This window comes from Jatropha curcas, chromosome 8 (genome assembly GCF_041381405.1).
Source record: "Jatropha curcas cultivar XTBG-Jc1 chromosome 8, XTBG_Jcur_1.0, whole genome shotgun sequence".
NCBI classification, from domain to species: Eukaryota; Viridiplantae; Streptophyta; class Magnoliopsida; order Malpighiales; family Euphorbiaceae; genus Jatropha; species Jatropha curcas.
In genome coordinates, this window is record NC_143158.1 from 1,068,927 (window position 1) to 1,084,387 (window position 15,461).

Consider the following 15,461-nt stretch of genomic DNA (forward strand, 5'->3'; position numbering starts at 1 on the left):
CAAAAGTGATATAAAATGAACATACTTAAATCTTAAAACAGCTCAATCCTCAAAAATTGTCACCAGCATAATTAATTACATGGAGTTTGATTTATGGTATAACTCATTAAGATGGAATTCACAAGTTTCTGTCATATACAGAGATTGACAATAGATCTTTTAAAGAGAAGTTATGTTTATTTTAAATTGACAGAATCCTGAACCTCTTTTAACTGGCAAACGTACGTTTCCGGTGCAAACAAATGAGCACAATCGACACTAGAAATGGCCAATCTCGGGTGTTGAGTTGTAGCGTTTCCTTTTTGACTGCTCGACTCTAGTCGAGTAATTGTACTCTCAACCGCATTCAATCATCACCTCTCCAACTTAAAACTAGCACTGAGCAAGCAAATTAAGGCAGCTTCTAAACCGTCCGTTAAAGATGGCGTCTTTAACCATCCTGCACGCCAATGCTTATGTTCTCTGCTGTATTCCGTACTCTCCTTCCCGTCTTGAATTCAAATTTCCCGCTAAATCACAACGGTCTTCTCTTCCAACGGTTAAGTTTCGAGCCAAAACTCTCCAAGCTTGCACTCTTCCAACTACTGGCGATGGTGATTCTGGTAAACGTCACTGCCCCTTTTATTGCTGTATGTTTGATTGCTGAGAAAATGAAGCAAAGCAATTATCTTTCTCTGATTTGATTTCTGGGTCTACAGGCGAGAATCGTGACTGGGTTTCTAATAGAAGGAAAATCCTTATCTGTGTATCCGTATTACCGTTTCTATTTCGTCTTAGTGCTAAGGGAACTGAGTAAGTTAACCTAATGCCCTCCCTCCTATTTTTCTTTGTTTTTGCTATTTTGCTGTTGAATTGCATTTAATTCAAGTGATATGGCACCTGGCTTTAGTAGAGTTGAAATATTATAGGTGGATTATTGATATATAATTCTGCTGCCTTCATTTACTGGATAGTTCTTAGTTTACAATTTTTGTGATTTTGTTTTCTCTATTAATTCTAAAGGTTGGATAATACTATGTACGCGCTCATGAAGGAAGAATTAAGGAAGGTGGTGTCCAAAGGCAAAGCGGCCGGTGTACTTCGGCTTGTTTTTCATGATGCAGGAACTTTTGAAATGGATGGGAATTCAGGTATTTAATTTTGTGGATGATATAATATGATTTTGAAATGATCATAACATACGTAGTATTAGTTGAATTAAGGATTCTCACCATACAATGTTTGTTGGACCTATATGACAAAATGAGAACTTTAAGGTTTGGCAGTGCCATGGAAGTAGTGATTGCAACTCTAGTTTTTAGTTGGATTGGTAAGTGAATTCAGAGAGCAAATCAAATATTTGCCTGACTTTGTCGAAATTAGATTTCCAGTACTTATCAAAATTTTAAGCCACAATTTGGTCTTCTTCTTATTTGCTAAATGTTGTTCTCCTGAGCTTTAAACTTACTCTTGCATGGTTTTTACTACTGCAGGGGGTATGAATGGTTCTATAGTTTTTGAACTTGATAGACCCGAAAATGCAGGTTTAAAGAAATCTCTGAAGGTATCTCCCTCTCCCTTCTTCTCATGCTTCTGTTCCTATAGCACAAACTTGTGACCTGATCAGGTGTATAGCATGTCTGAAGTCATAGTATTTCCGCTTTCTTATGTTCCTTTTTCTTCTTGGACATAAATTCAGACTGGTCAAATCTTCTAAGATCTCCTACCAACTAACTCCAAAGTGTGTTGCATTTTTGTTTAGATTCTTGAGAAAGCTAAGAGGGAAGTCGATGCAATACAACCAGGTGGTTATTAATTTGGTCCTCTGTGAAAGCGTTTCAATAATGGTAGATTGTACGGAGAGTTGCTGATGCACAATTGGATTTTTTCCATTATTAGTATCATGGGCAGACATGATTGCTGTGGCTGGAGCTGAAGCTGTTTCAGTTTGTGGAGGTCCAACAATTCCAGTTACATTGGGCAGACTAGACTCAGTGTAAGACGCCGCAAGTTCTTAACCTTAGAGTTTAACATGGAATGAAACCCAATATCACGTGAATCAGATCCTTGTGCTAGAATTATCACACGCTTGATTCTATGCAGCTTTCATGTAAACTACTGACAAAATATAGAAATTTAAATAGTGCCAACTTAAAATTCTTGAAATCAGTCACTAATGAGTACCTCTTGGCAGGGATGTAGATACTGAAGGCAAACTTCCTGAAGAGTCTTTGGATGCTTCCGCGTTGAAGCAATGTTTTCAAAGAAAGGGTTTATCGTGAGTTTACATGTATTTTCTTACATATTTTGCATATTTTGGTTTGAAGCAATGATTTCAAAGAAAAAGTTATTTACATTATCTTCAGTGTCCATTTTGACTTTTGAGATGCCAGTTACTAAATACTTATCTGATGTCCCTGTTTTCTGGTGGCATTAGGATTGCTTTCTCTTCAACACAAAACTGTTGTTTACATTGATGGTTCTTAGATAATGATTTTGGGCGCCTTTCATTAGTTAACCCTACCAGATATGAAAATATGATTTTGGTACCACTGTCAATGTGAAGTGATGTATTATAAGAAAATTTTCTTGTATGTTTACCACAGTTAAGTTTGCTTGTTATTTTTTCTGAAGAAGGCTAATCTTCCTTCACAGAACACAAGAACTTGTTGCGTTGTCTGGAGCTCATACTCTTGGGAGTAAAGGGTTTGGGAATCCAACTGTTTTCGACAATTCTTACTATAAAATTCTTCTGGAAAAGCCATGGATGTCCTCAGGTAGTAAAAAAAAATCATAATTTTCATATTTCTAGAAATTGTTCTAGCTGCATCAGATTGTTGCCTTATGATTTCAAATTATTAATAGTATGGAATCCATGAAGCCTAGACTTGGAGGCTTTAAGTTGAATCTCCTCTGTTGAGGAATTGTTAACATGCATACATCAGGATCAGTAAACACGTTTGCCATTTCGTTTTTCTAGTTAAAAGCTCATTAGATTAGTCTATTTGTGAGTAAAACAAGCATTTACTAGTTCAGAGCAATTAGAATTTTTCTTCCGAACTTCAGTATTATGGGCTTTTGTAATGGAATGTTCTATATTTTGGTTCCTTTTTGCAAATTTTTATAATTCATAATTGAAATGTTGCTTCTGATTTTTGAAACACAGGTGGAATGTCAAGCATGATTGGCCTTCCTTCAGATCGTGCACTTGTTGAGGATAATGAATGCTTAAGGTTAGTTATCTTCCAAAGCCTCCTAACCAGACATATTATCCATGCTGTCTTGTCTCGATATGATTCTGCTCAGTACTTATAAACTACATTAATGTGTGAAAAGCAAATACTTATAGGCAGCTGTTGTGCAAGAATAGTTCCAAATTTCACAAACAGTACGCAGAGCAGCATAATACCAGAAAAAGCTTATCAAATGTTCTAGTTGCTCAACTAAAAGAAAATTATTGTTTTTTGCAGATGGATCAAAAAGTATGCTGACAATCAGAACACGTTCTTTGAAGATTTCAAGAATGCATACATCAAACTTGTGAATACTGGTGCAAGATGGAAAAGCTTGTGATGATACCTTCTCAAGACTTTTTCTTTCTTTTCATTAGAATTTGGTTGTACCTAGGGAAAAGAAATAATTGGAATGGGCGCCCCACTGCTCTTGTGCATCAGAATTTCAACAGCTTTCTTTTGAAATAAAAGATATACACCAGTCCAATTTTCTCAAGAGGATCACTAAATCCATGTCTCATTGTCTCTAACCATGGTGACTAGTTCAAGTTTTGTAGTTGCTCAATGCATATACATAAATACCCTTTGGAGCTTTCCGAGTTCTGATGTCATATATAAAGAGAGAAGAGTCCTTATCCACATAATACTTTTGTTTCTACTGTGACCTGTCTTTTAGTTTTGGTATTTAGGTTACCATAACTCTTCTCCTTAAAAGCAGATAGCCGATTTAAAGCATTCCTTTAACAGCAAGTATTATGTTCATTTGGAGATTAGTGTGTTAGAGATAAGTCAGGACATTTATTTTTCAGTAGTTATGGTTAATTTTCTTTTACCTTTTTACCTACTACATTGGAACTTTTCTATTAAAGTAAGAAGGTAAAAAAAAAAAACATACAAGAGCTCTCCATCTAAAACAAAACTCCTTCCTTCCTTCCTTCCTTCCTTCTTTCCTTTTTCTTTGATTTGATTGAAGGTTCGCCCTTTCTTACCAGTAAAATTGAAATGGTTAAAAAAAAAAGATTCCATCTTTTTCTTTGATAGAAACCGGTAACTTCTTTTTCTTGCGCAATTAACGTCGGACCTCTACTAAGCCAGTATTGGTTGAATAACAATAGACCAAAAATTTAAATAACAGAATTAATTGAAAAAAGAATATATGATATATTTAGGCCACCACCATTACTATTTGAAAGTTACATGTTTGCTTCCATTGTTCGCAAGACCTTTCTTTTTTCTCTATTCAATGATCAAATATATACTTTTTTTATGATTAATTTATTATTGTTAACTTTTCGATTGTCTTTTTCTTGCTATTAATGATATTTGATAAATAAGCATTTGGTTATATTTAAAGAAAAATATATGCTAATTATGAAATTTTGTTCTAGCTAATCAGTTGTGATATGATTGGTCTTTCTATTATGAACGAAGGGTTTTGATCTGTAATTTCGAAATTGTGTGAAATTTTAGTGATTAAATAATTATTTTTTGAATATAAAATAAATTTATAAGTAGCGTTTACTTGGCTTTGACTTCCAATGGAGTTAAAGTTAAAACAAGCCACGTGTTGAGGACCCAATATGATTCAAGAACCGTCGCATAATACACGTGCAAATGCTAGGGAATCTCTTGAAGAAGGAACTGAAGAGCAGAGGCCAAACCCAAAGAGGGACACATGCACGCACTGATTATCTATCAGCTCTCAACCGTTCGGACTGCCCTTCAGCCTGTGTGCCCTCTCGTAGGACACTCCCTCCGATTATGTAATTAAATAAAAAGGAGGAGGAGGATAATTTTGATTAGGTGAAAACAACCTCAAATCTGTTATTTGTAGCTATCAGTGGTTAGTGGTCTGAAAATAATCTGAATGACATCATCAAGTGGTGAAAAATGTGGAGCAGAGAGATAATGTCCTATAATAAAATTATAATATTATCTCAATGGCTTTTGTTGCCCTGTCCAACTTGGCTTTAAAGCATTTGTCTTTCACCCTTTGTAATGTAGGTGGAAACTGTCTATTAAGCAAAGCAATTTCTCTTAATTTGACTTCTAATTGCTTTTTAGTTTAACTAATCTAAGTAACAATGATTACACTTAAAGCCAAGAAACAAATTTATTATTTTTATTATAAAAGAAAATTAAATTTTAAAATAGACGTAAATTGAATTTGAATTTAAATTTTGAACCTCATATATATAAAAAAAATATAAAAATAAATAAATTATTATAAAACAAATGACTAACTGTTAACGCTGTGATACCGAGGGTTAAGAATCCGCAAAACATGGCGGTCTACTGCGGTACGAAGTCATTTTCCGACAATGTTGTCAAATTGGTCGGTGTGTGACCACACCCAATTAATTACCATCTCTTTCCTAAATCATCAATTCATTATATTTGCTCATAAACTAGTACTAATATTTTCTTTCCTAGTCTGTGTAATAAAGTACAAGTTTTGACACAACTAAATTTATTTGGCAAAGTACATAAATTTACACAAAAAATATCGTACCACTTTCAATTTTTGTTTTAATCTATTGGACACTTTAATTTATAAAATTACAGTTATTAAATACTTCACTTTGTAAAATTCTTTTATCATATATTCTAACTTTTAGATTTTAGATCAATTAAATATTTATTAAATAATTTAAAAATATAAAATTATTATTATAAAAGTTGTGATAACCTCATATCAAATCAATATGTACGTATAAAAAGTAGAGGTGTCAAAATGGGCACGACACATGAACACGATTCGTTTAACACGCGAAATAAATAGATTATACTTGAGGTTAAACGGGTTCGTGTCATAAACGAATCACTCATTTATAATACAAATATAAATATGTTTTGTGCAGGTTGACAAGCGGGTTAGGCGAGTGACCCGTTTATTTAAAAGAAAATGTAATTTTAGTGTCATATATAAATAGTTCAACTAAAACCTATTTAAACTTTATTGTTATATATATTTTTATTTTAGTTATGAATCTTGAAGAATTTATATAATTTATCTATGAAATATTTTTAAATACAAATTGAGTTAAATAGGTTAAAATTTAAAAATATTATAAACATGTTAAATGGATCGTGTATAGGTCAACACGATCCACTTAACATGTTTATGACATTACGGATTATACGCGTTGTGTTTGTGTTGACCTTAATCATGTCGTGTGTTAAACGAATTCATATCAAACCTGACACGTCAATCCATTTTGACATTCTTAATAAAAATTTAAAATATCAAACTATTATTGCTAAGATAAAGAAGTGAGTAACATTACCAAAATTCATAACTTTAGGGATATAATAGTTCCTTGCAAAGTTAGAGTGCCATTAATTTTTTTTTTTTAAACTATAGAAGTGAATTTATACATTCGCAAAATTTATTTATCAAATTGTTAGTTAAATTTACAGAACTAGCATTTAGTATTTATATTATTGGTGGCATAACATTATTTAGTATTTATATTTATAATAAATTTAAAGACATTTATATTAATAATAAGGATGGCTAAACATTTTAAACAAAATAAATATCTCAAACGTAACATCAAAATATTACGTATTAAATTAAAGAACTCTTCTAATTTTTTTTTTCTGAAACAACTCTTATAATGGACTTAAATTAATCATATATAATGTGTTAAAATATAAATTTGTATAATTAAATATACAGACAAAATGGGTTCGATCATTTTAAATTTTAATTTTAGATATATTATAACTCGAAATAAACATGTGTGCTATACATATTGTGTAAATCAGTTATATTGAAAATTGTCAAGTTATGATTTTAGATGCTAAAAAGGAAATTCGAAAAGAATTAGAATTGTCTACGTTCAGGATATAATTTCATCCATGCCACTGAATTTGAAATTACAAAAATTGACAACTAGTAAGACAAAATACTCTTATTCTTTAATGCTAAAAATTGAAAAACAGCACCTGGCCTGGCCTACATAAATAAAATAAATACAAATAAGATACTAGTTACTTTGTCATTAGTCAGCCAGTAACTATTTAGTTACTCCTCCGTTAATTAACCGCCCATTCTTCCATTTAAAACCGTAGAATAACCGTATACCTTTATCTAATCGTATGAACTCCCACACTCCACCACTCTGTCTCTCTATCTCTCTCTCTCTAGACAGTGACCTGGAAATGGATTTGAAAGCCGCTGCTTTAAATCGGTTGTGAGCCTTCAAATCCTGCGCACTTACAGAAGAATCGCATTCACATACACTCACAAACGGCGAAGTGGAATTCAATTTATAATATCCGATAGATCCTCCAGTTTCGGGTTCGGATCCTCCGATTTGCAAAACCTGCTCCCTTCATTTCTGCTTCTCTTTGTCTCCTGCAGATCCTTCATAGCCATTCGCAAATCTTGTTTTCTTCTTAGTCAAATCTGCTCTTATGGAGCTCTGAGTATCGCTTCCTTCACCAGGTAAGAAGGAAAACTTTCAGTGAAGTTAATTGTTTTTCTTTTTCTTGTTTGGTTGCTTAGAAAGTAGACTAAACTAAATCTCAAGCTGTTTTTACTATTAGTTTGTAAGCGGAAGTCTCAATGTAACTTAGATTCAAATAGTGCCTTCTATTTCACTGTTACAATTGCTTAGTTACTGCACCAAGTGTGGACTTAGATTCGAGATTTTTTTTGCATGTTTCCGCTACGAGTAGATCAGTGTTCAAATGACGGATTTGCCCCTTAAACGCGTTCGCCTTTTTTGTTAGTGGATGTAGAGATTCTTAATTTGGTTGAATCTTACTGTTTTTTCACGGTGTTTTCTATTCTGATTTTTCATTCTTCTATTTCTGAAAGAAATTTCATTTGGTGGATTGTTGTGTCCAACCGTGTCATTCTTTTTTTTTTTTTTAATATGCTTCGTTGCTTGGTTGTTGACGAAGAGGAGAAAAATTAATCAAAATTAGAAATTGCAATGGGTTTTCTTTACTTTTTTTTTTTTTGTCTAGGTTACTGTGTGTGCTGACTTGAAGAGGTACCTTTGATTGTTTTTTCCTAATTTTCTCATCGTCCCAGTAGAGGCTAAACTTGTAGGCATCTTTTTGCGGAAATTTTTTATTAGGACCTTGGTGAGTCATCTATATAGTAACTGCACATGTTTGAAAGAGACATTATCTGTGCTCTGATTCCTTTGGCTGGAAAGCGTATTGTTCAAACAATTTTTACTACAGCAAAATGTCCTGATTCCTTTGCTTTAGCTGGAAATTGTGTTATTTAAATGATTTTCACTCCGGCAACCTTATGGTGATAGAATTTGATGGTTGTGGTTCTGTTTGGACAAAAATACTTATTAGTTTGTCTTGCTTCAATAAGTAAGACCTGTGATTAGGATCATCTGAGTTCATATAGATATTAGAAGTAATTTCTCTAGCAGAATTGGAATTTCTCTTTTCTATGCGTTTTCTTTTGTTCACCATAATCATTTGTCCAGGCTTAGCAGTTTAATTTTCTTTTTTAGGGTGCCTGATGGATTTTGATAACCTTGTTGTGCCCATTGATGGGCTTGAGACGGCTCATCAAAATGGCGTTCGTGAGCAAAGTCCTGCCTCTGGGGAGGAAGGTGTTTTTTCAAATAGTGCAAATGGCAATATTGAGAAAATTACAGTGTCTACTGAGCCAGATGGAAATTTAGATGATGCATCTAAGTTGGAAGACAGTGGTACTGGCAACTCATATGCTGTCGAGTTCAGGGAAGGATCAAATGTACATGTGGGAAGCAATGGATTCACTGGTTCTAAGGTAAAGTAGTGTTGTAAATTGCAATCTGTTCTTTTGGTAAGTAGATAAGGCAAAGGCTGATTAGAAACTTATAAATCTGTCACATAGGAAGGGGAATTAAAAGATGGAAGTCAGTCAGAGCAAGTCAAATCACTGAAGGGCCCTGGAAAGGGCAAGAATGAAAAACCATCAAACCGCAAAACTGTCTCAGCCACTCAAGAGAAGAAAGCCAAGAATGAGAAATTTGCTGGAACACCTCCTACTGCTTCAAATGGCTCAGTTACATCAAATTCACAGGCAAAACAGACTTTCAAAAGCATATCATTTAATGAGAGGCAAGTTCAGGCATCAAAGGTACAATTTTATGTGATTAAAGTTTCTTGCATGTGTTGCATCTGCATTCACCTCTCTAAAGTTGCTTATATTATATTTGATTTTGTCTGCTCCTAACAGCAATCTGGGAAGTCTGATGTGGCATCCTCTGAAGGCCTCATGTATGTATTGTTTGAGCCTGTTAATATCCTCTATTAATTTTGATGGAGAGAGAGAGATAATGAAGTGCTTAGCGACTAACTTGATATGGAATACCTGATGATGTTTAAGTATCTGTTAAGATTTATAAATGATATTTATAGGTATTTGCTGTTTTATCCAGCTCTTTGTGAACTGTGATTATCTGGATACAGGTCAAGGACAAAACTGAAAGCTTTGAAGAAAGGACCTGGTATTAAAGCTGAAGGGGACACAGAAAATGACTCTGTTATTAAAGCAGAAGGGGAGACACAAACTTTGTATCCTTTTTATTTGAACATTTTATGATTATCTTCTTCTGCAGATAGAAATGGCTCATTCCTCATTTATGTCTTTGCATTATCATTTTTTATAATTTGATCTTTCAGAGTTCTTCCTTAATTATTCATTAGAAGTCCCACTGCAGAAGATTCTAAACCTCGCAGGGTGGGTGCACTTCCAAATTATGGTTTTAGCTTCAAGTGTGATGAGCGAGCTGAGAAAAGGAGAGAGGTTAGTTTTGTAGTTGATCCTCAAGTTTTGATTTGGGCTTCTCTGGCTACCAATTGAGTGGCAAAATATCTAACGTAATATTTTGTTACTATATTGGACAGTTCTACTCCAAACTTGAGGAAAAGATTCATGCAAAGGAAGTAGAAAAGAATACATTACAAGCAAAGTCCAAGGTATATAATTATTATGATTTCTATTGAAATTTTGTTCCTACAATGGCTAATTGAATCTTCTTTCAGGAAACTCAAGAAGCTGAGATCAAGATGCTCAGGAAGAGTTTGAACTTTAAAGCAACACCAATGCCTAGCTTCTATCAAGAACCTCCACCACCTAAGCTGGAACTAAAAAAGGTAAGTATTGTCTTTCTGGTCAATCTTAGTGAATTTACTCCGTGTTCTGAGTTGCCCTAGCCTGGGGTAAATTCTTGGATCTTGAACTGTCTCAGAAGGCTTGAAAGTTGAACGCACCGGATTATGAGCTCCATATACAGTTGTCTGCTACATTGAGAATCCTACCATAACTAAATATTTGTGTTTAAGTTAGCCAAAATTCTGATTTTAGCAGCCTTGCATCTTTCCCTTCTCTATAGTATTGAAAAATCCTGATCTTAACACCTATGACCCAATTGCCAATTATATCTGTACTGCAGCTTTGAAGCCTTCTCCAACCGTTTCTTCCGATTTCAGCACAATCTTTATCTTAGATACCTTTAGTACTGCAGCTTATTAAATATGATAAAATTAGCATGAACTAGTTAAGGAGAAGTTGTATGTTCTTTTATGATGTTCACATATTCATGCTCTCTTCTTCACATGTTATATGCACTTGAAATACCATAATATTTTTGCTACAATATGCATGTGTTGTGTTGTAAACTAGGACTTTTACTATAATTAGTATGTGTAGTGATAGTTCTTATTTGGTTGAACCCTGGAATTCTTGCACTATCTATATTTTGGGTGTTTGCCCTTCCAATTTCTCACAGTTGTGGGGGTAACCAATTTGGGGATAGAAGACCTCTAGTTTAACATACCTCATACTTGATTGAACATCTCATTTATTGTAATTGGTTTCTAGGTCAATATAAAAAATTTATAATTTTTTGTAGGAAGAGTTAGTGTTAAAAATTTATGGCTGAATTTATTTATGTTTCCCGATTTTCCTCTCTGCTGAACCTTCTTCATTCAGGGAGTTCAGGGGAAACCTCCAGACTTGATCAACATTTGTTGGACTAATGTGTTAGTCAGTTTCATTCAAATTCCAAGGGGTTACTGTCATTGCATTTTGATGATCTGCATGGCTATTACTCGCTTCTGTGTAGTAGCATTAATCTCTAATGTATTTTTGACTGGCCGGGTGGGACTGATATCACTCTTTCAAAATTAAGTTGGCTTTATTCCTGTCTTAATGCAGATACCTCCAACAAGACCCAAATCTCCCAAGTTAGGTCGAAGGAAGAGTTCATCTCCTGTGGATTCTGAAGGAAACAACGGCGAAAACAGTAGACCAGGCAGGCTAAGTTTAGACGAGAAAGTGTCTACTAACCGTTCTGCCAAAGGACCTTCCCCTATCCATTCAAAGAAGCCACAGCGAAAATCTCTTCCTAAACTGCCTTCTGAGAAGACCAGTTTATCCAATGCAACAAATGATGAAAAAACTCCATTATCTAAAGCACTAATCAAGGAAAATCCCCCCACCTCTAATCAAATGACTGAAGATGCATCTGCCCAGAAGCAGGAAGCGATTATTCCAAGGGCATTGGCTAGTGAAGAAATTGAGGCCCAAATAGACGAGGTGGTAGTGGTCAGAGAGCAAGCTGAGCCCACTTTACTGCAAGAACCTATAGCATCTGAGCATTAATCAAGCATTAGAATCAGACACTCGTGCTACGCAGACCTTGAATCCATATCCGTAAATAAGAGATCAAGACTTGAATCATATCTCACAAGGAAGAAGACTTGAAGGGTTTTTGCTGTATGGATTGTGATGTCATGTTTGTTGGTCAATAGTCAGCAGCATCAGTTGTTTTGTGTGCCTTGCTTTGGAGGTTGCTGGCGGTCTCTCTCTCTCGGTAGAGTTACTCTCATTCCGCTTGCAGCATTATATGTTATCTTTTGCAGAAGTTGAAATCCTTATTTATGTTGTTAAGCCCGCTTGCTTATTGAAAATATTTTAGGAAAAATTTTGGAGAAGTCTGCTGCTTGCTATTTAAGCTTGAAATCACACCGTTTGAACCCACCCACCCCCCATTCAATTGAACAATTGAATATTGTTGAAGCCTGGTTTGTTGTTATGAAATGTATTTTAGCTTTCTCTTGTATGCAAAATCGGCAAAATCCTGTGTTATTTCTTTTTTTTTGTTTTTTAGTATAATAGCTTAAAGGTTTTTTGCCTTTCCGGTAAAATGCATTTTCTGACGAGGATAGATTACTGCTTCAAGCAACATCTTATTGGTTTTGCGTGTTTTATTATTATTATTTTTTGAACTTCTCATAATTTGTTACTGTGCATACTGACCATAGGGTAGGCTGATATAAAAATATAGAACAGACGATGAAGGGCCACTAAATTATTTAAATAACAAAAAAGGATTCTGTATATTTCATATAATACAGGGTAGAAACTCTCTTACATTCCAGTGTTCTTGATTCTATCTTCTGCTAGATATTTCCCTTTTCTTCCTTAAACAAATTAACCTACAACCCACATTAACGAGAATGGGGTAACAGTTTATAATTGGTCACGACAAAAGAAACAGACTCTGAAGGTCTTCTTTTTTTTTTTCCTTTGTCTTTATTTAATTTAAATTTTTGCTATTTCTAGTATATATACGTGAATATTAACAAAATAAAAATAGAAGAACATAGTAGTGAAAGCTTCAAGAAGAAGCAGCAGCCAGATGAGCATAACCCTGCGAAAGATTATTATGAGATGGTGCACATGTACTCAAATTGCTCAATTGAATTTCTTTCTCTTCTTCTTCCTCACCAGCATCCCATAGGAATCGAGCATAAGAAGCAAGAACATAACTGCAATAATTAAATATATCAAACAATAACTATAAATCAAGTAATAAATAGTTAAAACATTCAGATAATTATATATTACCAGTCATCAGGTGAAGACTGAACAGCTTCATCGAAATAAGTCTGAGCTCGAGCATTATCCTTATGGTTATTCCATATTAGATCTCCATACATAGATAGTACATCCCCATCTCTTGCATTTGCCATTAAAGCCTTCTCGCACACCTTCTCAGCTTTCACATTATCACCTCGTACCTATAAAAATGTTTAAATAACATTGTAATGTAATGTTTAATTTCATGTTTAAACTAAAATTCAAGAAATTATTTTACCTCTTTCAAGAACTTGGCATAGTTTGCAAGAAGAAGGGCATCTCCAGGATATGTTTCTATCATGATCTGATAATAATTATCCATACGTTCGTGACTTAAATCCCAAAACCCATCACCTGCATTTCTGGTACCTGCACCACCACTGCCGCCACCATTTCCAAGGCCATCACCACCATCGGAGACCATTCTCTCCTCCTCTTCAATATCATCAAGTGCCACCGACCTACTACTATCAGAAAGAAGAGACGACGCTGTTTCCATGCATACGCTCTTCTCTTCCTTAAAGACAACCGCGCGACCAGACCTTGCAGGACTTTTTGTTAACATTTTCTCTCTGACTAAAGATAAAAGCTTGAGCTCGCCGTCTGATGATGTCCGCTCAAGGGACAATGAAACGGGTCGGGGTGACCCCGGATCCGGTTCTGGAGTTGATAATTGGCAAACATATGTTTTCAACAATGGCGTTGAAGTGCTCCTTAGAAGCATTTTTTTAACAAATTTCTCGGGTGTTTATTTTTTATTGATTTGATTCTGTTTTCGTTTTATTTCTCTTGAAACCCTGAAATGGGTTTCAGAGACAAATGACTGATGAAATAGATAAAGAACGATGAGATGTATCTGGAAACAATGGGCAATAAATAGATATGCATTGACCGTCTGATTGTAATCCTACGGCAGACGTTAAAGGCACAGCCATTTTATTACTACTACCATTATTTTTAAAAGATCATAGCGTGTGGTCCTCAGCGAATTTTGGCGAAGAAATTGACTGTTTCGGTTAATTTTATTTTCTATTCCATTTTTAATAAGCGTGATCTGTTCTCACATCACCGTTTGATTCACATGCTAATTCGAAGTAACTGAACCTGGACGGTCCATCAGAATTAATAAAAAGAGAGAGGGTTAAACCTTGAATTTAGCATTTTTTTTTTTTTTCATCAAAGATTCCTTGTGATTCCATCCCTTAGTTTTCTCAAAAAAAAAAAAAAAACAAAAAAAATGTTAAGGTGTGGCATTAGTGTTTGGACATGCATATTAACTTTCCTCTTATCCCATGAAGTTGGATTCCAATTCTCTCGGTCGGAACATAACAGAAAGCCCACAAACCAAAACCAGAGAAATGGTTGTTGGGCTAACAGATTTATCGAGTTAGGGTCCAATAGGAAGTAGGCCCAATTCCAAGAATCTATTTACTGTGTGAAAAGATTCGTCAAATCCAAGGTTGAATTTTCAAGGTCCGATTCAATTCACATGGGGGGTGTTTGGAAACATGTGATGCTGGTGGGTGGCATCCTTGCTGAAAATTTGTCCCACCTGTTTCTCAATGGATTTGCCTTTAAGACTTCAAATTTGTTATACCAAACACCTATAAATGAGAATCCCAAGCCACAAAACTAGAAAACTTAGGGTTTGGAAGAAAATTTTCATTGGAAGGATATGTTTCCTCTTTATTGGATTCTCCCCCATCTATTTTCTAACCACTATATATCTAAGAAATTTTTCTTATAAAGAAGAATCTTAATTATGCTTGCTTTGAAAAAAGAAATAGATTAGTGAGCAACACATGGAAATGACAAGGCAATTGAAATCTTAGCTTTGATTAAACAAGCACAGGATTAAGTCTAATCAAATATTAATAGCTAGTTAGGTATGGCCTCTTTTCTCCACTGTTGCTGACATCATATCACAAGCTGAATAATATTTTTCATTCCCACTTCACCCTCGTAATGTAATGTCAGGTGAAGACAAAAGCCATGAGTTGGCAAATCCCCAATGGGAATAAAAATATACAACTAGTCCCTACCAGAAGAGCGTGGCCTGGCCTCCTCAATACCGAGCAATAACATCCAAAACAAGAACAGCTCTCAGCAGCCTGCAATGACTTATGGGGCTCTCATAAACGGTGTCAGAGATAGCAAACCAAGACGAATTCCGAAGCATACAAAATACGAAATTACATAATTTTTTTTTCCTTTTTATTTATTTATTTTATCATATCATTCCATAAGATAACAAGCATACAACACAAAGGGTGGAGATATATTTTTCATTACACCAAGTGAAATGGTTGCAAAATACAGTTCGTGAAGAAATGACGCCTGTAAAACAAGGACTTGGA

General features: G+C 34.7%; 3 protein-coding genes across 3 annotated transcripts; 2 read left to right on the forward strand and 1 right to left on the reverse strand.

The window, feature by feature from the left end:
- Positions 1 to 225: 225 nt before the first annotated feature.
- Positions 226 to 3,708, forward strand: APX6 (ascorbate peroxidase 6). Its single transcript, XM_012221169.4, has 10 exons — positions 226 to 602; positions 699 to 792; positions 1,003 to 1,130; positions 1,473 to 1,543; positions 1,742 to 1,784; positions 1,879 to 1,975; positions 2,174 to 2,257; positions 2,635 to 2,756; positions 3,146 to 3,212; positions 3,450 to 3,708. Exons 1-10 carry the CDS (start codon positions 422 to 424, stop codon positions 3,550 to 3,552), a joined length of 990 nt encoding a protein of 329 aa, XP_012076559.1. The 5' UTR covers positions 226 to 421; the 3' UTR covers positions 3,553 to 3,708.
- A 3,587-nt stretch (positions 3,709 to 7,295) lies between these two features.
- LOC105637636 (TPX2 (targeting protein for Xklp2) protein family) lies at positions 7,296 to 12,330 on the forward strand. Its single transcript, XM_012221170.4, has 9 exons — positions 7,296 to 7,665; positions 8,702 to 8,982; positions 9,070 to 9,315; positions 9,415 to 9,455; positions 9,648 to 9,752; positions 9,885 to 9,984; positions 10,086 to 10,157; positions 10,224 to 10,334; positions 11,398 to 12,330. The coding sequence occupies exons 2-9, from the start codon at positions 8,710 to 8,712 to the stop codon at positions 11,842 to 11,844; spliced, it is 1,395 nt and encodes a 464-aa protein (XP_012076560.1). The 5' UTR covers positions 7,296 to 7,665; positions 8,702 to 8,709; the 3' UTR covers positions 11,845 to 12,330.
- A 223-nt stretch (positions 12,331 to 12,553) lies between these two features.
- On the reverse strand, positions 12,554 to 13,956 carry LOC105637638 (Tetratricopeptide repeat (TPR)-like superfamily protein). The gene is made up of 3 exons (XM_012221171.4): positions 13,343 to 13,956; positions 13,093 to 13,265; positions 12,554 to 13,013 (listed from the first exon to the last, which is right to left on the reverse strand). Exons 1-3 carry the CDS (start codon positions 13,826 to 13,828, stop codon positions 12,863 to 12,865), a joined length of 810 nt encoding a protein of 269 aa, XP_012076561.1. The 5' UTR covers positions 13,829 to 13,956; the 3' UTR covers positions 12,554 to 12,862.
- Between the last annotated feature and the right edge of the window lie 1,505 nt (positions 13,957 to 15,461).